General features: G+C 38.1%; 1 protein-coding gene across 4 annotated transcripts in view; it reads left to right on the forward strand.

The window, feature by feature from the left end:
* Positions 1–27,219, forward strand: part of LOC122791847 (sodium/potassium-transporting ATPase subunit alpha-2) — an 833,979-nt gene that overhangs the window by 399,037 nt on the left and 407,723 nt on the right. For all 4 annotated transcript variants that reach the window (XM_044059821.1, XM_044059822.1, XM_044059820.1 and 1 more), the window contains exon 5: positions 450–563. In XM_044059821.1, the coding sequence (XP_043915756.1) occupies positions 450–563 (114 nt within the window). The remainder of the gene's footprint in view (positions 1–449; positions 564–27,219) is intronic.

The following is a 27,219-nucleotide window of genomic DNA, read 5'->3' on the forward strand; positions in this document are numbered from 1 at the left end:
CATGCTTCCCGAGCTCAGACTTTGCATTCTACCATGCTTCCGTGCTCAGACTTTGCATTCTACCATGCTTCCCGAGCTCAGACTTTGCATTCTACCATGCTTCCCGTGCTCAGACTTTGCATTCTACCATGCTTCCCGAGCTCAGACTTTGCATTCTACCATGCTTCCCGTGCTCAGACTTTGCATTCTACCATGCTTCCCATTACGCCTTCTCACAGGCTTCCACTGTCCCTCCCACTATCTATACTTTTTAGTAATAATTTACAGCACCCTTTGTCCGTGTCCTGACTTTGTGGTCTTTATATTTTCCCTTTGAAAGGGCCCCCATGTAAAATGATTTAGCGATGCAGAAAACAAATTGTCTATCGACTCCATAGTCCAACTGTTTTTGTCCCTTTATAATTGACTGCACCTCGTATAAAGACTGTTTTCTTCTGCTTTGTTTGCAGTTGTACCTGGGTGTTGTACTCGCTGCTGTTGTCATCATTACTGGCTGCTTCTCCTACTATCAGGAAGCGAAAAGTTCTAGGATTATGGATTCCTTCAAGAACATGGTGCCTCAGGTAATGATCTTATTATTATTGGGGGGTGCTTAACTAGTACAACTGCAGCAAAATCTGTATCATATTAAACAAACTATCTTTTCATCGTCTGAGTAAAAGCGAATCCTGTAATCAGTACACATTACAGGCAAGCGTCTTCTAATTATGAGAGAAGACAATTATATTGAATATGAAGTTACTTGTGTATATGTTTTAACAGAATTGTGTAATGTAGATCAGTTTTTTTAGATATTTCTGTTTCTTTTAAATGTCCAAGATCCACTAGCTACAAATGCCCATTTTCAGAGATGAAATGCAAAATATGTTTTTCTTAAGTAACTCGCTCAGTTATTAGTTATTGATGGGCCGGTGAGAGAATCATCCCTACAAAATATAATCTTTTGGATTATTTTTTAATATATTAAATATGAAATTAGGATATCTTAAGCTTTGTTTGGTTTTGAAGGCATCTAAAACTCCGTCCAGTGAAAGTTGATATTAAGGATTCAAATTTGGATACAGCCAATATCCGATGATCTGAGATTAGATCAAGCTCTGATTACATTTTTGTAAAGTATATAGGTATTCAGAGAATGACTACTACTTTGAAAGGGAATTTATTGCAAAGTTACCAGCATTTGGTCAGATATCACCTGCTTTTCAGAACAATGTGGATCGAAGCAGAGTTTTTCTTTTACTTGAATTCCCTTAACAATGGACTTTGAAGGCAGAAGATGAAAGACAGAATTGGTTAAACTCTGAAAAGCAGCATCTTAGATGATGACCAGCAGTTTATGTTAAAATAACCTGCACAGTGTAGCTCCTATTGCAAAGTAGCATTCCAGACATGAGACGTAACATTATATTATATCGATTTCCAAGCAAGGAAATTCAAAGTCAGTGTTGTGCTATCTCATGGTCCAGATACTGGACATTGTCAGTTCCATGATGCTTACAGATGATGCCATGACTGTAACCCAGATGACTGGGTCTGATTAGCTACAAAGGTGCTGGGGGAGCCAACAAAGTGTGTGTGTTTGTGTGTGTGTGTGTGTGTGTGTGTGTGTGTGTGTGTGTGTGTGTGTGTGTGTGTCTGTGTGTGTGTGTGTGTGTGTGTGTGTGTGTGTGTGTGTGTGTGTGTGTGTGTGTGTGTGTGTGTGTGTGTGTGCGCGCGCGCGTTGGGGGTGGCAGGGAAGAGGAATGAGAAGGAAATACCTTTGTGCCTTTTTTGAGAAGGGAGATATGCTCAAGGCACACTGAGGCCATAGATTCTGGTGCTGAGACTAAAGGAGTGACATATTTGGCTGCTGATCTACTAGATGAGTGGGCAAAGGAAGGGATTGGCATTACACGGGCAGGGCAGCTTTTTCACAGTAGCATTATATCTCCACTTACCTGTTGCTAAAAATATATCTGTTCATTCTTAAGGCTTATAGCAAAATCCTAGATAGCTTCTCTATGATGATGCTTTCATCTCTGCTCCACTCCATAGTCATGGAGTTATCTTTAGCCTAATAGCTAAGATGTCTTCCTCTCTGGCATAAGAAGACCTACAGAGTAAAGGGGCACATCCAATGTGTACTCTCAAACTGCAGTGGCTCCAGGGAAACTGAAGTAAGAGACCAAGCATCATTGATTGTATAATGATGTATAATGTCATACAACACTTATTAGGATGAATGCAGTAAAGTTGTGCACCATATCCTACTTCAAGTATTGGACACAGGAGGCTAGGTAATAGTGTACATAACATGTTTCAGGGATGGGTGATTAGAGGCCCTATAAAATAGTATTGTACCCTGTCAAGGGTTGGGCTAGCTTGTGTGGCAAAGACGTTTATCTCATCCTGTAGTGCATGTTATATAAGCAGCTTAGATGCTGGAAGGTTCTAACCTGGGAACCGTGAGACTGTCCAGCTGACTGAATACTCTGCCCTTTTAGGCAGATGGTGCAGTTCTAGCTAGCCTACATCTTATGCCCTGTGAATGCTGTGAAACATTATAAGCAAAGCACAGCACAGTTGAATTCATGTTGGTATTGTATCAGAAGACATCTAAAGCAAGGGTCTGGATGTTTGTCTCTAATCATCGGTCATCACTGAACATCTGATACTATCTCAGATGAAGTTAGGTGATTCACAAAATCATCTCATTGCAGAAACCACTAATGAAGGTCAATTATCTCTGTTTCGCCTGTTATCAGGCACATCAGTGTCGGTGTTCTGAACAGAAAAAGTATAAGTTTGGGACATAGCTCTTAGGGAGCAGCTTTTTTTTCTGCATGGAGGTAGATTGTCAGATGCCCTGAGAAGCCGGGAGAATAAATGATTTTTTTTTAAACATGAAGATGTGAGGTACCAGAAGCCATAGAATGACAGTTATATTATATAGCACCGTGTAAGATATAACATCCAAGCTGGGGATTCCCAGGATCTCCATGAGAAAAGTGTAATAACGTAATCCACTGTAAGTGAAGTAGCAGAAATGAGGACTTCATTGACATGGGAGGTAAAACTACTCAGTGTAACAGTTTAGAACTGTATGGACTGATTTCAGAATTAGTGCCCATACTACTCTGCAGTAGATGCCATGTAGAGGATACAGTCTAGAACAGTATGGACTGATTTCAGAATTAGTGTCCATACTCTGCAGTAAATGTCATATAGAGAGGATACAGTTTAGAACAGTATGGACTGATTTTAGAATCACTTCCCATACTCTGCAGTAAATGCCATGTAGAGGATACAGTCTAGAACGTTATGGACTGATTTTAGAATTAGTGCCCATACTCTGCAGTAGATGCTGGGTAGAGGATACAGTTTAGAATGGTATGGACTGATTTCAGAATCAGTGATCATACTCTGCAGTAGATGCCTTGTACAGGATACAATATAGAATGGTATGGACTGATTTCAGAATCATTGCCTATACTCTGCATAGCAGTTGCACTCTATGCAATGAACTTTCAGTGTGTGCCAAGCCATAGTCTGAGGAGTGTATAATTGCATTCTGTACACTAAATCACATTTGTGGATTAGGCATGTAGTGCATGCCAAGCCAAAGTCTGAGCAGTGTACAACTGCATTCTGTAAAGTAAATGACATTTGTGGATTAGGCATTTAGTGCGTGCCAAGCCATAGTGTGAGTAGTGTACAGCAGAGTGCTTATTCTAATGGATGAAAGGTAGTCATTATGGTAGCAGTGTGTGCTCTGCAACATAGCAATGTACTGGATGAAGTATTTCTTCTGGTGCCTCCTGCATCTGTAGCCACCATAATTCCAGTCCTTGGACTAGTGGACTACAAGTCCAAATGAGGGGGGTTGTATATTAAGTTTGAGGTTACAGTATCTCTGCAAATTCCCATTTTCAGAGTTATCTCATTGTTATTATATATAGATAGGAAGTGTCCGGCCCTCACAGTGATGTTTTTGAGGAAAGCCCCCTTGAGAAATCCTTGAAAGCTGCAACATGTTTCCAGTTTCATTTTTTTGTTTGAAATGTGTTTTATGTTTTGAAATGTTGGAACATACAGTATGCCTCACTCTTCTGATAGGGAACCTTATCAAACTGGAAGAAAATCTAGCCAAGATGGACAGCATTATAGCACTGTTCACTTTATATGTGTGTATGGCCCACGTGCACCCTTGTACTTAGGAGACTTTGATCTTGGAGATTGTAAGAATTGGTACAAGATGTGGTGCTGGGCAAGGTGGGAGAAAACTTCCCGACAGAAAAAATTTTGACTTACTCAGCTAATGATTTTGTGTTTTTTTTGTGTGTGTGTGTGTGTGTGTGTGTATGTTATGGTGGGGAAATACTGACTGAGGATTTCTTTGAAATTTTTATTATCTGTATCTGCAGTGTCTGTATGAAAACCTTTTGACCAACATTTTTAAAAATATTTCACATCTTGTGTCTTTAAGGAGCGGCTAAAATCATGCCTACTTCTATGTTTTTCACTTGTCTCTGTTATGGTATACGCACTGTTTATATATTTTTGTCATTTGTTAACAGGGTAAGAAAGTAAGGAGGTTCATAAGCCCTTTTCAGCCATTAACTGAGCCACAAATGGAAAAGGAAGAGACAATAGCACAGAGAATTATGGATCTAAGATTTTAATAAGCTGTTTCCTGTGGTCCAGGATACAGGGTTTGATTCTAGCCACTTCCATGCTCATTAGAACTAATTTTATCGTATACACTAATTGCAAGTTTTTTGTATTCCTTTATTTTTGGCATAAATGCCCTCACCCAATAATTAGTTTCAATATATGTTTTACTTAAATCTATTGTAACTGATTTACTAATATTAAAGACTGGATTTTTTTCCCGCGAGCTCAGCCCTTTAGTTGTCAGATTGTGTTTTATAAAGTGTTTTATTGCACTGATTATTGAGGAATGCTCCGCTGTTGATGTCATCATCATCATCATCATCATCATCATCATCAATTTTGTATTCCTACATGCACTTGAAAGTTATACGCAAGTGCTATACAAGATGAAACAAACAGCATCCCATTCCTTAACCTTGTGATACACCAGATTTAAAGTGTCGCCTTGCCTGTTTACACAAGCAAAAAATATAAATAAAAAAAATACAAAGTCAGAGCTTATGTCAGGAGTTATACTGCTCTGAAAGTTCATTTTTGTTTGCCAGTATAGAAGTGTCTTTATAAAAGGCTTGTTGTTTTAAATAAAGGAATACAACAGCCGTTAGGGTTAACTTTTGATAAAACTCCCAGTTCAACCCAATAAGTTAATTTTTCTGTAACATCTCAAATCTATCATATTTCCTTTGTCTGTATAAAGAGGGTCTTGCAGTCATCAGAACTTAAACATCTATCTAAGGACTGCTTAAAAACATAGCTTAATACTAAAGCATGTTCTCCTCTTAACCTTTTAGTTCTGTGTTAGAAATATTGTCATACTAACAAAGTTCTATTAATATTTTAATGCTCCAAGATCATTGTTACTGATCCATTAATAAGTGTCTAAACTGCATGAATCATTGCTGTGTTCTAGTGAGGCTGCCATTAACACTGACTTCAAGTCAAAAGTATCTGAATGATTTCCAGGATAGTCTCAGTGACATGGACTAGTGTCTTCCCCCTTTGTAGGATACCTATGCCCCCCCCTTTGTAGGATACCCATGTCCCCCCTTTGTAGGATACCTATGTCCCCCCCCTTTGTAGGATACCTATGCCTCCGTTTGTAGGATACCTATGCCCCCCTTTGTAGGATACCTGTGCTTACTGCATTTTTTTCCCTTATGAATCTATGATCCGTAATATAACACATTTTACTTGCTCTTTCTGTTCTGGCTTTCTCGTCTTTTTCTTGATACTTCAGTGTATTATATTATTTCAAATGACATAAAAATGTACCATGTCCATCAAGCTTTACCAGTTTAAATAGTCCATTTTGTTTTAATTATTTATCATGGTTTTAGACTTCATGACCATTTTGATACCCTGCCAGATTTACCCTGGTTCAATGGTACAAACTGCTGTTTTAAAACTCTAATTTGTTTTTAAATGATCTCCTGTTTGTTTGTGTCTTTCGGCTTTTCCCGGTTAGGGGTCGCCAGAGCAGAACTCCGGTCCACTAATGATTGGCAGTAGATTTTTACGTGCCAAGTTGCCAGCCCTGACGCACAACCTTCAATGAAGGTACGCCCATTCATGCATGTCTCTACACAGAAGACACTCTAGCTGAGAATCGAACAGGACAACGTCTTACTGTGAGGTGACAACACTACCACAGCACCACCACTGCAGCTACTAAGCAATATTTTACTATAAGCACTTTCTGACTGCCCAGCAGGGTAACTGCCTCCAGTTCCAATATTTCTGCATTTCCCTAGCTTCATTAAATAAGACATGTTTAAACTGGCAAAGCATACATCCATAGTCAGAACCAGCCAGTGGTATTTGTCCATTGATAGTGACCCTCAAGGAACTGATGTCTAATAAAACAATATCCCAAAATGGGATATCTATTGTTTATTTAGCTATTTGAATGAGAAAATATTTATTCATAGTAATGCATTAATACTGAAGTGAAATACAGTAAACAAGAAGGCTGAAAAAAGTCAGTATATGAAACACACTAGACATTCATACAGTTGTAGCCCATAGAATTTCTAAATGTTATCGCCTTATACTGAAGTAAAATATCTTCTGATACGACTGTGATTTAAAGTCTGAAGGTATAATTAAATTATACAGCATAAAGTCTAAAGATTGTCTAAGTACTTAAATGATTGTTATAACTAACTCCAAAATGCTGTATCAAGGAGTGTTTTCTGGTTATAGTATCCAGAGGCAGTGAACTTCCAGCTGTAAATTAAAATTTTTATTTAGAATCAAGTATTTAGCATATACTCCACATTTATTTTCAAAATCCTATACATTAGATACAGTATGGGCCAAGTTTTGTTAAAACTAAGATGTGTTCTCACTTATATAAGAAACATGGTTATCCTGGACCTCTTGTATCTTTGCATGCCTAATATCTCCAGCAATATTAGAATCAGGGACCTAAATCTTTGCCAACATACCAGTAAAACACAGTGCAGGGACAGGCTTATAACACAGTGTCTCCCAAACCTCTGAAATACGTTCCCCTTGGAGAGTAAGCAGCAGGACTCATTATCTTCCCTTAAACATAGCCTTGATGGCTCGGTGGGTACCACAAATTTACTTTTGAGAGGTACATTTGAAAGGAAGTGCAGTACAAGGGAGGGTGCTGTCAGTGAGTGAATGGGTGTAAGACTTAGTGGCTTTGAATTGGATATTTATGAAATCTATGAACATTTCTTACAGTAATTACCAAGAAGAGAGAAATGGTTAAAGAAAATGCACCTGACGTCCAAGTTGTGTACGTATTAACATTATAATTTACTCTTTAAGTATTAGGGCAAATGCACAAAACAACTTTATTTACATATCCTTCCACTCCTAATACCTCAATATTGCACTCAAAAATCCTTTCCAAACTCTTATAACAACTTGCTAACTGCTACTTGCTTTCTCGCTTTTATGTGAGCATGCAGCGTGCATGATAAAAGGTGCAGATGTCCATGCATCTTTGCATATTCGCATGTGTGATATACACTTACTTCTGAGATGATCTCATTTATGGTGCAAAGGAAGAAGGAACTTGAGTTCATTCTTTGAATCATTAGAGACATTTGTCGGGACTCGTTATCCGTGGCAAAGTGTCATTTGGCTGCGACCTTCTCATTTAATAGGCTCTCGTGTAGTTTGGACCACGGATGGTAATCAAAGTAAAAACACCTTTGTACGACTGAGCCACAAAAATTCTTCTGTAAAACCATGCATAGTTTCCTTCAGTATATTAAAATGTAAACAAAATAATTCAGAAAGATTAAAATAAAACAAAACAGAAAATAAGTAATTTTAAAATATAATAAAGCTGAATAGCCTTGGACCAAAAGATATCTGAAAGCAATACTGATCAAAGAAAAAATATATTACTTATAGTTTGAATACAACATTTTAGGTGTTTCTAAGTACGGTAAGAAAAAATTCAGGGTAGTCCATGTCAGATGACATTGGATCTTCTCAGGGCAAAGAGGTTCTCTGGCTGTGGTGTCAGGCCTCAAAGTGCCCTGATGTCATCTCACATTCCCTAATACTATTCACCCTGTCAAGTATGGGTCCATGTTCGGCTACTGAAAACAAAAAATTGCAAACAGCTAAATACCGAACATTAAACATCAAAAGATGAAATTACTGAACAACTACTTCTACAAAAATAAATTCATAAAATGGCCATAGTTGGTCAACAACCAGGAAGCAATGCAACACATAGGTATGTGAAGGGGAAATCTTTTAAAGTTGCCCTATTCCCCACTGTAGTGCGATCTCAGAGTTAGTATATTTAGTTGGGGGGGTGAAGCCCCCCACCTTGGTTGTTTGCGTTCATGATGTTGGCCAGGTATGGCTATTCGATGAATTTAGTTTCACTGAAGTAGTTATTTGCTAATTTTACATTTCGATGTTTCACGTTTGGTATTTAGCCTTTCACATTTTTTTGTTTTCAATAGCCAAACACAGACCCATCAAGTATTACTTAGAGTTTTTTGGAGAGGGAATTAAACATTAGAACATTTTAGAAAGCTGGTTGGTATTGGGATCCATGTTAAAAAATGTTATTTATTGGACATAATCTGGGGACCGGGGCTGACTCCTTCAAGCTCGACAGGTATGGTAATGAGAGGGGGCCACATTACAGAACTGATAACATTTAACGAGGCTACAGTGTGGAACACACAAGCAATCGTGTCATAAGGTAAGAAAAGCTGCAGCATTGTAGATGGGAATTTTATACTTTCTGTGGGAGAGTTAAATGCATATATGGCCAAAGTATATATTTTGCAAAGTTTGATTAAAGCAAGCCCCATAAGAAGAAACAACTCGAGTTCAGAGTACAAATTTCATACTAGTTTAATGTTTTCAGTTGTAAAAATGTTTGTGGGAACTTCTTAAAGGATATATAGTAAGTCTCATTTTCAAAGAAACATTTAATTATGTGTACCAAACAGATTGCTGTCAATGAATGTGAAAGGAAAGGTTGTTGGTCTAAGACAGATCATAGGATGGGCTGACCGAGAGGAACCATTAGGTGTGAGTGCTACAATTATTGACATGCATGTCATAAGCAAGTAGAAATGCTAGCTGGGATTTATGAGGACTCCATTATTCCTAACGTATGACAGAGTGCTCATTACTAACAAACCACGTGATCCAGAGAAGACTTGCCTTCTTTGCTAAGTAAGTTAATTTCGGAGAGTGGGTAAACAGCTGTGGAAGGATTATGGTTGTAGAGAAAGGAGACCTTTACATCAGAAACAAAAACTATTGGGGGGGGGGGGGGCGGAGCCAAGATGGCCAACTGATAGCAGCAGTTTTTCAGAGCTCCATGAAATTAGTATAAAAAACAGGAAATATATTTTATTTTAGCAAAAATATTTAGAATTGATAGATGAAAATATAAACTATATTATTAGTAACTTTGGTGAATGTAGGAATGTTTTTCCTGTCAAATTATAAAGGAGAATATATAATTTGTGGAGACAAGCACTTCGAAGACTTCTCATTCTAACATGGCTTTAAAAAACGAAATACAGCTTGTGACATCTGCTCTACAAGAACTCTCACTAAAATGAATGATTTTAAGGAGAATTTACAAAACCTCAAGGAAAATTGCCAGAAACAAATAGATTCTCTCAAGGAACTTGGACAGCAGCATCAGTCCAGAACAACACACTTAGAAGCATCCCTGAATGATCCTGATGGAAGACCGAAGGAAGAAGAAAGTCAGAAAGATTTTCTCATCAGACAAAACATTTGGCTTCTCAATAAAGTGGATGACTTGGAAAACAGGAAGATAAGGTCAAATATAAGGATTTTTGGCATCCCTGAGGGAGCTGAAGGAGAATATATAATTTCTTTCCTGAATACCTGGATTCCAGAGATTTTAGATTTAAAGGAGGGTCTGTCCTTTGGTATTGAAAGGGCTCATAGAGCTTTAGGAAAGCCAAGTGTCAATGTCATCATCCTCCTGTACTCTTTTCAGATCAATAGTCATAAAGTTTCTATCTTATTTGGACAAGGAGTTGGTCCTAAAATCTGCCTGGAGGAAAAGTCTATTAACATTTAATCAAAACTCAATTCGGTTTGACAATGACTATTCTATTAGGGTTTTAGAACAGAGAAAAAAGCTTGGCCATTAATAAAACTGTTAAAGCAGAATAACATCAAATATCAGCTTGTCTTTCCTGCCAGAATAAAAATCCTATATCAGAATGAAATTAGATCGTTTAATGCCCTAGAGGAAGCCACTGCCTTTATTAAAAACAATAACATTATCTCCTTACCTGAAGATATGGAATGGGCATCTGCATCTCTGAAGAGAGTTACTGATAAATCTTCTTGGACTGATGTTAAAAAGAAAAACAAAACCTGAGCCAAAGATTGCTGTTCCCACTAAATCTCTCAAAGCATCTGCAGCAACTGGACTTTAATTTGTTTTATAATTGCTAAATCTTCAAGTAAGGTATGTCATGACAATATTTTTCTTATTGCTTTTATTTCTCATTTTGCTTTTTCATTTCTATACTTTTTTTGTTCATATACAAATTAAATAACTGTTTATGCTTTTTAGTATATTATTATAATATTATTGGTTTATTGAGTGATATGATTGAACAGTAAGCTATCTTTGCTTTTGTGACCTTAAGAGGACATGCTTTATTTCAAATAATATATAGCCCTTTGCCCTGCTAAATGTTCTTCGGAGTTATTACACAGGCATAGTCACTGCTTAGATTATTTATCAAAACTGTTTTGGATACATGTGATAACAGGGCATATCTATGATTTAGTATATATGAACTAGTTTCTTTAATATTTATAACTTCTGATTGTTTCAGAATAAATATTGGCACCTGTGTAAACAGAAAGCTGTTTGCCAGTTTTTGACGTAAATTGGGTCTCTCTGACAGTTATATGCTTGTATGTTTTATGGCACAAGGTTTTTAAATGGTTACAAGTTGTGTTTCCTGTAGAGTTTAATGTTAAATTACTGTTTTCTCTCTCATTGGCAACGGACTTGCTCTATTCAACTTGATTCTGGCAGAGAGACTATGTTTCTTGTATTTTTAGCAGTATGTATCTCTTGTATATCTACTTAGCAGTGGTTTATTGCTAGATGTCCGTAGCTGTCTGAGTGTCTCTGTGATACAGATCTTTCTTGCTTGGTGTTCCTGGTAAGTGCTTGCTTCAGAAAATGACTTTGTGTTTAAAATAAGAATGATCTCATGAATTTATGGACTGTTCTGCCTATTAATTAGAAGCTTTAGCTGGGATCTGAAAGTTTTTATGTAATGGAAGTGGCGTTTTAAATTTTTTTTTTTTTGTAGGAGTGCTTTTAAATGACTGTTTGGATGTTCTAAATTTGCCGGTTATATAGAGTTTAGTTATGGGAAAGGTTGTATGAAACTGTTTTTGTTTTATATGTGTTGTATGATTTGTGATGTCCGGAGGTGATTTCTTGTGTACTGAATGTTATTTTACTGTCTGGAAGTATCTGACAGTTAAACTTTGCATTTGTTACCATAAATAAGCAGACTTTGTGACACAGTTAATTTGAGGTCAGGAAACTGTACTGTGTAGTGTGCTGGGCAGGAAAATGTCAGTTTGAAATCTAAGAAGTCAAGCTTTCTTACATAGCTCATCCCATCATGCATTCTATGCATGCAGATCAGATTACATTACATCTAATGTGAATATGCAAGCCTAATTGTGAATGTCAAGCCTCTGATTCATTAATATAGCACAGTAGGTTTCTTTTACAAGAATTATGAGCTACACTGTCTGCAAACATATTCATGGTTCCGTTTTATAATAGTGACTATATTTTGTGATCAAATATATACAGAAATGTTATTTTTTCTTGTAAACAGTTAATTAGAGCCACTATTTCTAGTGAATATACTGGAGTTTTGTTTATAAAACAGATCTTTATAAATAACTTTCCTATGCAGTTAGCAAGTGTTTAGTATAGGCTTATACATAGGTTCATAGGTTGGTACTAGCCTATCGGCCCTAGGGCCTATGCAAGCCTAGCCATAACAATTCCCTGGATATTTCTTTCCACAATATTTACTTCCCTGGACCCCTGCCTAGCAGGGTGACTGATGTGATCCCCAGGGTGAATTTCCTATCTCCCAACCAATCGTCAAGGTTCCTTTTGAAGAGGGCCAAGGAGGCACTCAGTTTGACATGTATGGGCAGTCTATTCCAGAATATGGGGAGTCTCTGGGTCAGGAACCTATCCCTCCAGTATGTTTTGTTCATTGTGATGACAAGGTTTAGATCCCTGGAGCGTGTAACTCTGCGGGATTGGGATTTCTTTAAGTGGAGCATGTCCAACAGCTCAGGGTTTGACATGGCCTTGTATGTTAAGCAGAGATCGCCTCTGAGTAGACGATATGCCACAGAGTATAGCTAGAGTTTTTTTAGATGGTCAGCATAGGGCATCTGCTTTAGGCCTGTGATTCTTTTAGTGAGGTATTTCTGTGGCCTTTCCAGCTGTTGCAGATGTCTTGTGAGGTAAGGGATGAGTACAGTGGGACAATGACCTCCTTTTTTCTGGATGAAAAGCCCTTAGTGATGAAGTGTGCCACAAAGAAGGATTTCCTGACTGTTGTGGCGATGTGGTTATCGAAGGTGAGACCACTGTCCACCTGTGTCCCTAAGCCTCTCATTACACTTTCGGTGTTTAGTGTACTGCCACCTATGTGGTAATTCATGGGTATATGGTTTTTCCCATAGGGAATAACTATACATTTCTTGGCATTGAGTTTGAGCCCAATAAGAAATGTCAAAAAGTACATAGTCATACCCTTTGGAAAAAACAAAGTACCCACAAACTACCACATAGGTGGTAGTCCTCTAAATACGGAACACGTAATAAGGGATCTGGGGACCCAAGTAGATAGTAATCTCTCCTTTGATAATCACATTGCCAAAGTGGTTAGAAAATCCTTCTATGTGGCCCACTTAATCACAAAATCACAACAGCTGGAAAGACCACAGAAGTACCTCACCAAGAGGATCACTGGCCTCAAACAGATGCCCTATGCAGCTTGACTAAAGAAACTCCAGCTGTACTCGGTTGCATACTGCCTACTCAGAGGTGATCTCTGCCTGACATACAAGGCCATGTCCAAACCAGAACTGATGGACATGCTCCACCTAAAGAAAACCATATCCCCTTGAGCCACACGCTCTAGAGATCTAAACCTCACCACAACAATAAATAGGACATGCTGGAGGGATAGATTCCTGTCCCAGAGACTTCCCATGATTTGGAACAAGATTCCAATCTACATTAGGCAGAGCTCCTTGCTAACACTCTTCAAAAGAAACCTTGATGAGTGGATGGGAAACAGAAAGTTTACCTCGGGGATCACTTCAGTGGCTGTGCTGGACAGAGGCACAGGGAACTAATTTAAGGGGGCAGCAAAAGCCAACACATTCTGGATAGGCTTATAAATGCCTTCAGGCAGATAGCCTTGTACCTACCTATGAACCTATGGCTCTGGCACTAAGCATCTGTTTCTATATGCCCTTTTGTAGAATATCCACATCATTTGGGCATTCAATAATGGCTCCCAGTTTGCAGTCATCTGTGAACTTTGTTAGCCAGAGTCCCTTAGTGATGGCCTGTACTTAAGAGAAGTAGATGCCAAACAAGAGCGGTCCCAGGACTGAACCCTGAGGTAATCTACTTGTCACTTGTCTGTAGCTGGATTTGGAGTCGGCTACTTTTACAGTCTGGGTTCTGTCAGTAAGCCAGTTGGCAACCCATCGAGTGACATAGGGATTTATGACCAGCTTAATAAGTTTATCTATGATTCCAGAGTGGGGGATGGTGTCAAAGGCCTTAACAAAGTCCAGATAGGCTGTGTGGACCACCTTACCCTCATCCACAGCTCTGGAGACTGATTTGAAGAAGTCAGTCAGGTTCAGAAGACAAGATCAGCCCTTCACGAACCCACACTGGTGGGGTCCAGTGTTTGAAGGTTGCCAATGTATTTGTTTGTAAGTTCCATGATAATGTGTTCCATGCCCTTGCAGATCAGGCTCGTCAGACTGATGAGACGGTAGTTCCTGGGATCCAAGGTGGATCCCCCCTTGTGGAGTGGAATAACTGTAGCTGTTCACCACTCAGTGGGCATGATTAAACATGACACTTAGGTGAGGTGCCAGTTCATTCTGTAGTTCATGTAGTACACAGCCAGGGATGTCATCTGGTCCCATGGATGCTGTATTCTTAGCTTTGGAGAGTGCAGTTTCTACCTGTGTGACCATGATTACCGGAATTTGGCAATCTTTTGGTATTGAGATGGTCCCTTTAGGGGGTGAGAGGGGGGTGAAGTTGGCACTAAATCGATCTGCCAGGATATTGGCTGTATCCTTGGGATCAGTATATTTAATGCCATTCTGTTGTAGCTCAGAGCAGATCTGAGCATTGCCATTTAGATTCTTGACATAACTATAGAATGCCTTGTGGATGTCTTTGGAATCTTTGGCAATTTTATTTTCGTAACTAGCTTTGAAGGATTTTATGAGGGATCTCAGCTTCTAACTGAGGCTGGTAAGGGAGTTTTTTTGCATCCTGAAATTTTCCTCTTTTCAGCAACAGTTTCTTCCTTCTGTTGTATAGTTTGTTTATGGCAGGGGATCACCAGATTGGCTTCCTTTTTTTGGAGGAGAGCATCTTGGTTCTATTTGGGATGGCACGATTCATGCACGAGTGGATGTGTTCATATAGTGCCTTAGTGTAGGATTCAGCAGTTGAACTTTCAGATCCCATCTGCATGGGTGTCATGAAGTTTGTCACTTCTGACTTGAGTAGCATGGAGTTGGCTTTGGAGAAGTTTTTTACGGAGGTTTCCTTACTGGGGGTGGGGGTGGGATGTGGATGTCAAGGGTGATTTGCTTATGGTCAGACCTGACCAATGAGGGGGTTGACCATTGGTGTGGAGCATCTATCTCCTATGTTGGTAATGACCAGGTCCAGGATATTGGAGTCCCTGGTGGGACAATGGATTAGTTGATCAAGGACATTGGAATTTATGAATTCCAAGAACCATTGGGAAAAGGTGTTGGTACATGAGTAATTTTCCCAGCTAATGGCAGGGTAATTGAAATCACCCAGTATTAGGGTGTTTGGTTGTATCTTAATATTTTCCAGTATGTTTAGGTTCATAGGTTCATAGGCTCATAGGTAGGTACTAGGCTATTGTCCCAAGGACCTACGTAAGCCTAGCCAACAAGGTTCCCTGGCTTACGCCACCCAAGAAAGTTATTTTCCTGTGCCACTGTCGAGCAGAGACACAGAAGTGATCCCTGGGGTGTATTTTCTATTTCCCATCCACTCATCAAGATTTTTCTTGAAGACTGCTAATGAAGAATTTGCTTGACATAGATGGGTAGCCTGTTCCAGAGTATGGGAAGCCTCTGGGACAGGAATCTATCCCTTAAGCATGTCCTGTTTATTGTGGTGACAAGGTTTGGGTCCCTAGAGCATGTAGCTCGGAGGGATTGGGATTTCTTTAGGTGTAGAATTCCCAACAGCTCTGGGTTTGACATAACTTTATATTTTAGGCAGAGATCACCTCAGAGTAGGCAATATGCTACCTTTAGAAAGGTGTAGTGAGAATCTTGGGGCATGGTGGGGGATCTTTAGCAAGCTACAATTTGGATTGCAGTCTTACATAGTGTTATTTGCACCTGGAGAATTTCAGATGCATTGTGTTGGGCAATTAGCCTGGAGGTGTGAATATCCTTGGTGAATATGGACACTCCTCCCCCTTTAGTGTTTCAGTCTTGGTTTGGTGGCCGAAAAGTATGGTAAGAGTTTTGCCTGGTATTGCAGGGGTGCTCTCTGGAGCCTTGAACCAGGTCTCAGTTACTGCACAGATATTGATGTTCTTCATTTTTAGGAGTGCCTCGAGAGAGTGCATTTTGAGGTTTAGACTTCTAGCATTGAGTAGCATTACAGGAAATTCTTATGACTGATGGTAATAACTATAAGGATAGTAAAACACCATACTAAATCATAGCAAATATATGTATGAATAATTTTGATTGAACTATAATTACTTTGCATTTAATATGTTGATTTTTTTATTGCATCTTAGATATTATTTATGCTTCAGATGTCATGTTCTCAGTTATTATAAAGTCATGTTTTTTTAGTATATTAGCACTTTATGATAGGGAAAGAGCTCTATAGTATCTATGACTTGTGATAACACAACAAACAAGTTATGAGTTTTAGTATTACCCTATTATGATGGTAGATATTTACAGCTATCTCTATCTTAATTTTGCCTTTGAGTCATTCACTTTTAAGACCTGTTATCCATAATAAGTTTTATATAAATAATGTTTTTTACTAATTTTTGTCATATTAACTGATGCCAGTTAATTATTATTGATTTTATTCAGTCATTTAAACATCTGCTATTCCAAAAGTTTAGGAGTTAATTAAGGACAATATGTCTTATGGAATATTTCTAAAAATCTATGTTAACATCTTTTGGGAATGACATACACACTCACTATGTGCTAACACCCAATTCTTGTGAAGTTTTTATTTAATGGGAGTTTGTCATGATAAGATTTATTCAGAGGGCAAGTAAATACAAATGCTAAAGGATTCTTTGATTTGTTCTGTCATTTTGAATTTTTTATTAGAACTAATACAGATGACATGCTTAGGTATTTTGGGTAATTATTTAGATTGTTAATAAAGCTAATATTTCATTAGTCTATTAAGGACTAAATTCAGATTATATATATCCTAATATGTCTCTTGCTTCCTTAGTGAATAATTACTGTATAAATGTTTAATGTTTCTAATAATAATTTATGTAACCCATCTCTAAAACCTAACTGGAATTAATATCTGATTAGTTGTTTATCACTACTATTTTTCTCTTAATTTATTATATATTCTCCATTTTTTACTTTGTTTTCATGGGCTCGAACCAACAAAGGTTGATGGTTGGGATAGGTAGTCTAGCAGATTTAGTTTTGTTAGCTAGACTAGAAATGTATCTCATTCCATGTATAGGGTGCATTAAAGTTTATATCAGAGTGAAATATGCTATTTTTTTGTTATTTAACTATTTTTCTAGTTTTGAAATGCCTGACACAATTGTTTTACTTTTATCTTTCATGTGGAAAGTTATTCGGATTGAGATAAATAGAAATACAACAATTGATATTCTGTTGCCTATTCAGGAAGAGTATTATGTATACAGGATTCTGTTAATACAAATTCCTTTATTATTTATCTTTAAAGAATTCTGATATGGATTTAACTTTGATATCCTTAAATACTAATGGCTTAAACAACCCATATAAGAGAGCTAACCTACTAAGGTATCTTAAACTAAACAAGACTCAAGTAGTTTTTCTCCAAGAGACACGCTTTAAAATAAATGACATATTTATGTAGGACCCTAAGGAATACACAATACTTGCTCAATGTTCTTATAAAAATAATATCAGAGGAGTAACAGTTCTATGGAAAAAGACTTTCTTAAGTCCCCAAATTATATACAAACATGTGGATAATGATGGACTGATGGTCTTAGTTATACTTAAGTTTGACAATAGAATTTAGACACTGGTTAATTTATAGTGGTTCCCAGGTATGGGGGTTGGACTAGGTAGACTTTATTACAACTACTTCTAAAGGTAATATTATACTAGGAAGTGATTTCAGTTGTATCACAGATATTACAGAAACTACCATTAGGAAATCTCCTAGACTATCGTCCTCAGCCAAACAGTTATAAAATGGACAGAAATGTTTACATTAAAAGATACTTTTAATGCTTTGGGACAAAATTCTTTACTATTCTCACACCAGGACTATAGACATGGTACCCAAACTAGAACAGATAAAATGTATATCTCACAAGATATTTATTCTAAAATCTTGAAATTTTCAATACAACCTTGTCTCTTTTCAGATCATAATTCCCTGTTGTTAACAATACACTTGGAATTCAATCAGTTAGTTATTAATTCAAGGATTCCTTCATATATCACAAAAATTAAAGACTTTAAATATTGGGTAACTTCTGAACTTCAGCTTTTCTTAGAGATTAATTATAAACTTGGAGCAAACACAATTATGGTTTGGGATTCTCTTAAGGCCTGTCTATGTGGTAAAAAGAATTAGCTGGTACAAAAATAAAATTAAAGAATGGGACTCAGAGTTACAGCAACTCCAAAATAAAATATTATCTCTTAAATCTAATAAGAACTTAATTGCTACAGATAATAATAAGAAAATAGAAGAAGCAAGATATTCTCTAATTTCCCCTATATTAAAAGAGAATAAGGTCCCTAATCATTGCAACTTATACAGACCAATCTATTTGTTGAATAATGATTATAAACTATTTATGTCAATTATGGTCAATAGATTGAAAATACTCATATCTAAAATAATTAATGAAGAACAAACTGGTTTTATACATAACAGGCATACACAGGATAATGTTAAAAGAGTATTGACTCTGATAGATTACCTCAGTACAGGAAACCATGAAGCATTGATAATAGGTCTAGATATTGAAAAGGCCTTTGACTCCTTACATTGGGGTTATTTATTTAAAGTCATGCAGTTATTTGACCCCTCCTTCTTTTATAACAATGATAAAGAAAATCTATGAAAATAATCTAGCATATGTCAAATTAGGTCCCTTTACTTCCAAAGCAATCCAAATCACTAGAGGTACTAGACAAGGATGTCCTATGTCCCCTATCATATTTGCTCTGGCCATAGAAATACTTGCTGTTTTAATATGTAATAACCCAAAGATAAGAGGTATAAATATATATGACCAATATATTTCTAAAACAATGATGTTTGCTGATGATGTCTTACTTAACTTACCCAATTCTAAGGAAGTGTTAGGTGAAGTGGATATAGTAACAACAAATTTCCAAAAAATCTCAGGAGTCTCCTTCAACAAATCTAAATCAAAATATTTATTATTAAATAAAAAAAGAACATACAGGTTCCAGTTAATCTTATTATTGGAAACCAAGTTTCAACTCTCGACTATTTAGGAATAGTCCTAGGCAAGAATATAGAGGAAACCTTGCAGCTTAACTATGCTAAAGCCATAGACTTAATCAAGACATTAATAAGCAAATGGAATAATTTGTTTATAACATTTGATGATAGGTTACAACTGATAAAAATGGTTTGGTTACCTAAAATATTATATATATAGCACAAGCCCTTAGACTTCCACCAGGAAAGAAAATCCTTAAAGAAATCACTTCAACTCTGATGAAATTCTTATGGTACCCTAAAAGAAATAGAGTGATATATTCTCATCATATCAGAAAATGGGAACAAGGGGGCTTAAAATTCCCAGAGATTGAAACTTATATAAAGGCATCTATAATTAAAATAGTGATTAATTGGATAAATCCAAGATACTCTTCCAATTGGAAACAGCTACACTTCATTATACTTCTTCTTCTTTCGGCTTTTCCCGGTTAGGGGTCGCCACAGCGGATCACCGTCCGCTCATGATTGGCAGTAGAGTTTTACAGTGTCGAGTTGCCAGCCCGATGCCCAACCTTCCACAGAAGGCACACATGCACTCACACTCATGCCTAGGGCCAATTTAGTGTGTCCAATCCACCTACAGCGTGTTTTTGGGATGTGGGAGGAAACCCGGAGAAAACCCATGCAACCACAAGGAGGACATGCAGACTCCGCACAGAAGGCACCCTAGCCGAGGATCGAACCGGAGAATCTCTTGCTGTGAGGTGGCAATGCTAACCACTGCACCACTGTGGCCACCCAGTTACACTTCATTATACTAATAAATGAAAAATTATTTATCAACAAAATGCTTTGGTAACTGACAAAGATAAGATATGGCACTATTTAAGTTTAAATTTACAGTATAGTACAACAAAATTAACTAAACTAACACTAATAAACATTTTTGATGTGTTTAGAAAATTCATTAACACAGATTTAGATATAAAACTGTGGCATAGATTTTTAACACCATTTGCTATTACAAGGGATTTCCCTGATAAAACATATAGAGAGATTTTTGGTTTATGGGAGAATAGTAACCTATTTTGTTGGTTGCAATGTATTGAAAACCAACAAGCTTTGACCACACAAAGTATATTGTCAACCTATGGCCTATCCCCTAATGACTGGTTGGTCCTTCAGAGTGTCATAGCATACACTAAGGATCTGTGTAGAACAATGCATATCTCATCCTTTAAATCCATACCAAAAATTATAAACTGGATTTTTTGAATTCTATATAATAATATCAACGTTAAGAATGAATTATCACTGACAGCACCCACACTGTGAAAGTAGCAGACTCTAAATCCAACTTCAGACCAGTGACAAGTGGAGTACCCCAGGGTTCAGTCCTAGGTCCTCTCCTGTTTGGTATCTACTTCTCTGAAGTACAGGCTAACACAGAAGGTCTTTGGCTAACAAAGTTCGCAGATGACTGCAAACTAGGAGCCATAATCAAATCTCCTGATGATGTGGACATCCTACAAAAGGGCCTCACTGAGACAGATGCCTGGTGTCAAAGCCATGGCCTCAAGCTCAATGCCAAAAAGTGCATTGTCATCTCTTTTGGTAAAAACTCTGTACCCATGAACTACCACATAGGCAGTAGTCTACATAACACTGAAAGTGTGTTAAGAGACCTTGGGATACAGGTGGACAGTAGTCTCTCCTTTGATAATCACATCACCACATTAGTCAGGAAATCCTTCTACGTGGCACACCTCATGACAAAAGGTTTCTCATCCAGGAAAAAAGAGGTCGTTGTTCCCCTCTACTTATCACTCATTGCACCCATTATAGAGTACAATGCCCCTTTTGGTATGTACCTAACAAGACATCTGCAACAACTGGAAAGGCCACAGAAATACCTTACAAAGAGGATTACTGGCCTCAAACAGATGCCCTACGCAGACCGTCTCAAAAAACTCCAGCTTTACTCTGTCGCATATCGCCTACTCAGAGGCGATGTCTGTCTAACATACAAAGCTATGTCAAACCCAGAGCTGTTGGACATGCTCCACTTAAAGAAATCCCAATCCCTCCGAGCTACACGCTCTAGGGACCTCAACCTTGTCACCACAATAAACAGAACATGCTGGAGGGATAGATTTCTGTCCCAGAGACTTACCATACTCTGGAATAAACTACCTATCTATATCAAACAAAGCTCCTCATTAGCACTCTTCAAGAAAAATCTTGATGATTGGATGGGAGATAGGAAATTCACCCCGGGGATCACTTATGTGGCTTTGCTTGACAGGGGCACAGGAAAATAATTTTCTTGGGTGGCAAAAGCCAGGGTACTGTTTGGCTAGGCTTATATAGGCCCTAGGGCCAATAGCCTAGTACCTACGTATGAACCTATTTAATTGTCTATTAAACAGCTCCTAAAGATTCTTACTGGCAATACCTAAATAAAGGGTTTCAAGTATCATTATCAATGGAAGATAAAACAAATATTTTATTTTCAGTTAAATTAACTTCTTATTCACAATTCTGGAGAATTTTTCATTGGAAATTTCTACACGTATCCTTTTTGACACCTGAGAAACTCTCAAAAATGAACCCTTCAAACAGCACGTTATGTTGGAGATGTCATCTGTCCACTAATGCTGACTGGTCTCATTTTTTATGACTGTACTAATATTAAACCATACTGGAATGAGATTAACACATTTCTTCAAGCTATCTATACTGATATATTTGTTTTGACAAAGTCCTTAATTTTATTGAATGTTGTTAATAGTAATAATATGAAGAAAGATGATCTGTATTTGTTGTGGACAATGTTAGCAATAACCAGAAAATGTATAACTAGAACATGGAACTCTAATGCAGCACCCACAATGGAGGAATTCCTTTCATCACTGAAGAAATGCTTACTAATGGAGAGAAGAACTAAAGAGTTAAGAACTTTTCCTAAGCCGTTGGTTAGTAGTCCGTGGAGGAAAGTTTTGAATTTGACTGATACCCTACAGATGGAACCAAACTCATCCTAACTATCTTAGTTTATATATTAACTTATTTAACTACAAATGTTTTTATCTGAATCCTTTTTGTCAGGCTGAATGTAAATACTGTAAATAGTTATTGAATGTTATGAATGCATTAAATTATTACATTATTTCATCAAAATAAAAATCATTTGAGTAAAAAAAGAAACAAAAAACTATATAATCTACAATATGAATTCTGTTAGTGAAGGTGTCAGATTTTGCACTCAATAAAGAGAGGTCATGTGCTGAGCACATCAACATGCTGTAGTCACCATTAAACTGGAGAGGGAATAAGGTGGTTATTACTTTTGCTGGAGAATCAGGGTAACAAAACATATATAAAGCAGAGAAAGAGGTCAGGCTGAACAAGGAAGGAGGTAGGAGTAGCGCTTTGTCACAGTCATTTAATCACAGGCTCACTCCTGACCTTCCTTACTTGGAATGTTGTTCAGACATGTAGAAGAACTGGAATCTGTGCATTACTGATGACCAACATTTTTCAGTGTTTCCAGGTTCTGTACTGTTACAATGCAGTTACACTCAATATTTTTAAATGATTAAAAATGGGAGAGGTCTTGAAAACACATCTTAATTATCATAAAACTATGTTGGCTAATAATGGATGCGTATTATTGTAAAATAAATATGACTCTTCCTGGAAATGCTGTGTATCTCTTTTTTATTTTTTTTCCATTTTTTTCGTATTTTCTGCACAGTACTTGTCCCATCTGAAGCTGGCCTTCTGCTGGTGTTCAATAAACAAGGATATAATTATTTCATTAATGTATCCTTACGTTATGTCACTATCAGAGAGTGTGTAACACAGTGGTACTAAAACTTTAGTGCACCTGACTAGAATGTAACTATGTAAAATCCTGGTTATGCTCCTTGCAGCAATGACAATGCAAACTAAAAGGAAGTATCTATGTAAAATACTGCTTATGCTCCTGTAGCCATGACAATATAAACTAAAAGGAAGTTTGTTTGTGTCTTTCGGCTTTTCCCGGTTAGGGGTCGCCACAGCGGAACTCCGGTCCGCTAATGATTGGCAGTAGAGTTTTACATGCTGGCTTGCCGGGCCTAACACACAACCTTCAACGAAGGAACGCCCGTTCATGCATGTCGCCACACAGAAGACGCTCTAACTGAGAATCGAACGGGCAACGTCTAACTGTGAGTCGACAACGCTACCGCAGCACCACCACTGCAGTAGGTAAACTAAAAGGAAGTATCTATGTAAAATACTGCTTATGCTCCTGTAGCCATGACAATGCAAACTAAAAGGAAGTATCTATGTAAAATACTGCTTATGCTCCTGTAGCCATGACAGTGCAAACTAAAAGGAAGTTATCTGCTCTTAAACCTGAAAACACAAGACAGTTATTCCTGAGGCAGAGGGACATGAGCATTCGAAGGACTGTATCCTTCATGATGTGCTTACTCTAGTCAGGTCCAAGAAAAATAATCATCATCATCAGCACCTTTTTTTCCCATTTTTCTACATGGGGTCGGGGTATCGTGTTAACTGTTGCCACACTCCTGCCTTCTTCAACACTCATGCCTGACTGTCACAGATCTTTCACACAATCCATCCGCCTCTTTGTTGGACATCCTCACTTCCTCTTACCTTCTTCCTGTCTGTCCCAAATCTTCCTCACCAGATTGTCTTCTGCTTTTTTTACACATGTGCCCAAACTACTGTAATCTGTTCTCTTTGATATTTTCTGCAATTGGAGCTACTTTGCCTCTGTTCTTATGTCCTCATTTCTTCGTCTGTCCCACAGTGTGCATCCTACCACCTTTCTCGGACACTTCATTTCTATCACCTATAGCTTTTTCAACTGTTCTGCCTTTACTGCCCAGGTTTCTGTACCATACAGTAGTACTGGTCACACCACTGTCCTGTACACCTTACTTTTCAGGTTTTTTGGCATTCTTCAGTCATAGACTACACCTCTTACTCTATACCAGTTGACTGCAGCCCCTCTGATTCCAGCTTTGATCTCTTCATTCAGACTACCCTTCTCCTCAACTACCCCTCCTAGATACTTGAAGCTGTTTACCTGTTCCACTGTCTTCCCTTCTATCTGTATTCTCAGCTTCTTCTGATTTCCCCAATTTGCTGCCATTACCACCGCCTTATCTGTAGACCCGCGGTGGTGGTGCTGCAGTAGCGTTGTCGCCTCACAGTAGGACGCTGTCTGGTTCGATTCTCAGCTAGAGCGTCTTCTGCGTGGAGACATGCGTGAATGGGCACACCTTCGTTGAAGGTTGTACATCAGGCCTGGCAAGCCGGTATGTAAAAATCAACTGGCAATCATTAGCGGACCGGAGTTCCACTGTGGCGACCCCTAACCGGGAAAAGCCGAAAGACACAAACAAACCACCGCCTTATCTGTGCTTAGTTTCATCCCATGTGCCTTCAGATTTGCATTCCATTCTCCTATCCTTTGCTGAAGTTCTAGCTCAGAGTCTGCCTGTACTGTCTCATCATCTGCATACAGCAGCTTTGTTGATCCAGTCCCTCCAACCTGTTTGCTGATGTAGTCCATCACCAGTATGAACAGCAGTGGGCTCAGAGCTGAACCATGATGTACACCCACTCCCACTGGGAGCCCCTCTGTGAGGCAAACACTGTTCGTACTTGAGCCATTGGATCCTTGTACATAGCCTTCACTAATTCTACCAATGTTTCTGGGACTTCAAACCACTGTAGTACTACCCAGATCAGCTTTCTTGGGACCTTGTCATATGTCAAGTCTAGGAATGCCCAGTTGGACTCTCTTCTCATTTCTAGCTTCTTCTCAAGTATTTGTCTCAGTGCAAACATTATGTCACTTGTGCTGCATCCTGATCTGAATCCAAACTGCTCATTTCCCATCTTACATTCTACTACTCTGCATATACATTTATCAATCACCCTCTCCAGAACTTTCATGCAATGTTATAGGAGATTGATGACTCTGTACAGCTCACAGTTATGGATGTCCCCTTTGTTCTTGTAAACTGGCATGAGTATGCTTATTCTCCAGTCATCTGGAATACATCTTTCTCTCCACACTGCAATTAGTACCCTCAGGAGCCATTTCTCCTCTATCTCACCCAGTATCTTTATCATATCTGCTGTGACCTCATCTGAGCCTGCTGCTTTCCCTGACTTCATCTTCCTTAGTGCTGTTCTTACTTCTTCTAGGGTGGGCTCCTCTTCTTCTCTCATTGTAGGCTGTTTCTGGGGCACTACAGCTTCTGTGGGGGTTTCTTCATTCAGAAGCTGCTGGAAATACTCCTTCCATCTGCCTTTGATGTCCTCTGGACTGGTGAGCAGGTTGTTGCTGGCATCCCTTACTGAAGGATGTCTGACTATCTTCTTTATCTTTCTGTCTTTGCCTTGCAACTTGATATAGTTTCTTTTTATAGTTTGCATTGTCATGGCCAAGAAAAATAATATGGTATTAATACTGTGTGGTAGTCTGAATAATATGGCACAGTAGTAAACAGCAGTGAGGGAAAATTAGCATTGGCTAATGAAATGCTGGTGTATGCAAAATATAATACTCCATACTTGGCTGGATTATGAGATGTGATGTCTCCACCAAACAAAAAGTGGCATCTCATAGAAAACCTCCATGAGTATCGACAGAAACAGATTCATAGTTATGGTCTCCTCTGTAATACACAGCATGGTTTTATAATGCGTTTAGCACATTTACAGGCCTTACAGTGGCAGCAGATAACATTTGCTTCAACTTGACTGAAGTCCTGAATACAGCTGGCCCTGTTTGTCACCGTGACAAGGACCTTTGAAACAGTTAATCATGATATGATTCTTAACAAATGTTAAAGGCTGTGCTTTCATAAGAACACAAATCAGTGGTTGAAAGCTATCTCAAGGACCAGTCTTTCCAGTTTTACTGCAGTAACACCACCACTTCTGCTGGAATTCTTAACACAGTTGTGCCCACGGATCTGCACGAAGCCGACTACTTTTCTCCCTCTTAGTAAATCTCCCTCTCAAACTTCCAAGTCTTAGCTTAGTGATGTATGTTGATGAAATTCTGTTACTACAATCCAACAAAAATACACAGACCTACAAAACAAATTGTAAGACAAATTCAACCATCTATGAAGCTGGTCCTCCTCCAATAATCTAATTGTCAAGCCTAAAAAGACAAGGTTGTTGTCTTCTCATCAGCGAAGAAAGTTCTTACTATTTCTCCATTACTAATATCAGATCAGAAAGGGAATCCCATTCCTAATGTAGCCAAACAGAAATAAATAATTCATACACATGACCCTTTTATCTCCTTTACAGGACATACAGAGACTATATAAAGTACTAACCCAGCTAAAACAGTGTTTCAAAATCAGTCATTTTATCTCATCCACAGAATTTTTAGCCATAACCAGAAATACCCTTATTATCCAAACTGGAATATGGTCACTCATTTTTGGTACTGCATTCAGCTCAACATGCCAATAGAATTCAATTAGCAGAGAATAGCATTAGTAGAGAACAGCATCTGTAGATTAATAATTTTAAATGACCCACTTATACAGCCCTGCAACCTTGAAAACACAAATTGGATATCTGTAACCAGCAGGGAGCATTCCTCTTAACTATCCTCAACTTTAAGACTCTAAAACAAGGCTACTGCCCACCACGTAAATGGAAGGAAACTAACTATGATCTCATAAGCCTCGATGGCAGCAGTCTTTTAACCTGATTTACCCTGCATTTAAACCTGCTGTTGGAAAAAAGGCCTTCTGTAGACTAGGACCTGCCTCCAGGAACCACTTGCAACCTGAAGTTAAGAATCAGAAAACCACTAAAAAAAATTAAGACTGCATTAAAAGACCACCCTCAGATAGAACCTCAGTGTAACTGTTAACATAACAGTGGTTGATCTCCATAACACTATATGTTTACGTATTCTAGGCCAGAGTGAAGACAGTCAACATTTTGACTGATAGGACCTTAGTAAATATATTGCTACT

This window comes from Protopterus annectens, chromosome 17.part0 (assembly GCF_019279795.1).
Source record: "Protopterus annectens isolate FY-2018-M chromosome 17.part0, PAN1.0, whole genome shotgun sequence".
In the NCBI taxonomy this organism is placed as follows: Eukaryota; Metazoa; Chordata; order Ceratodontiformes; family Protopteridae; genus Protopterus; species Protopterus annectens.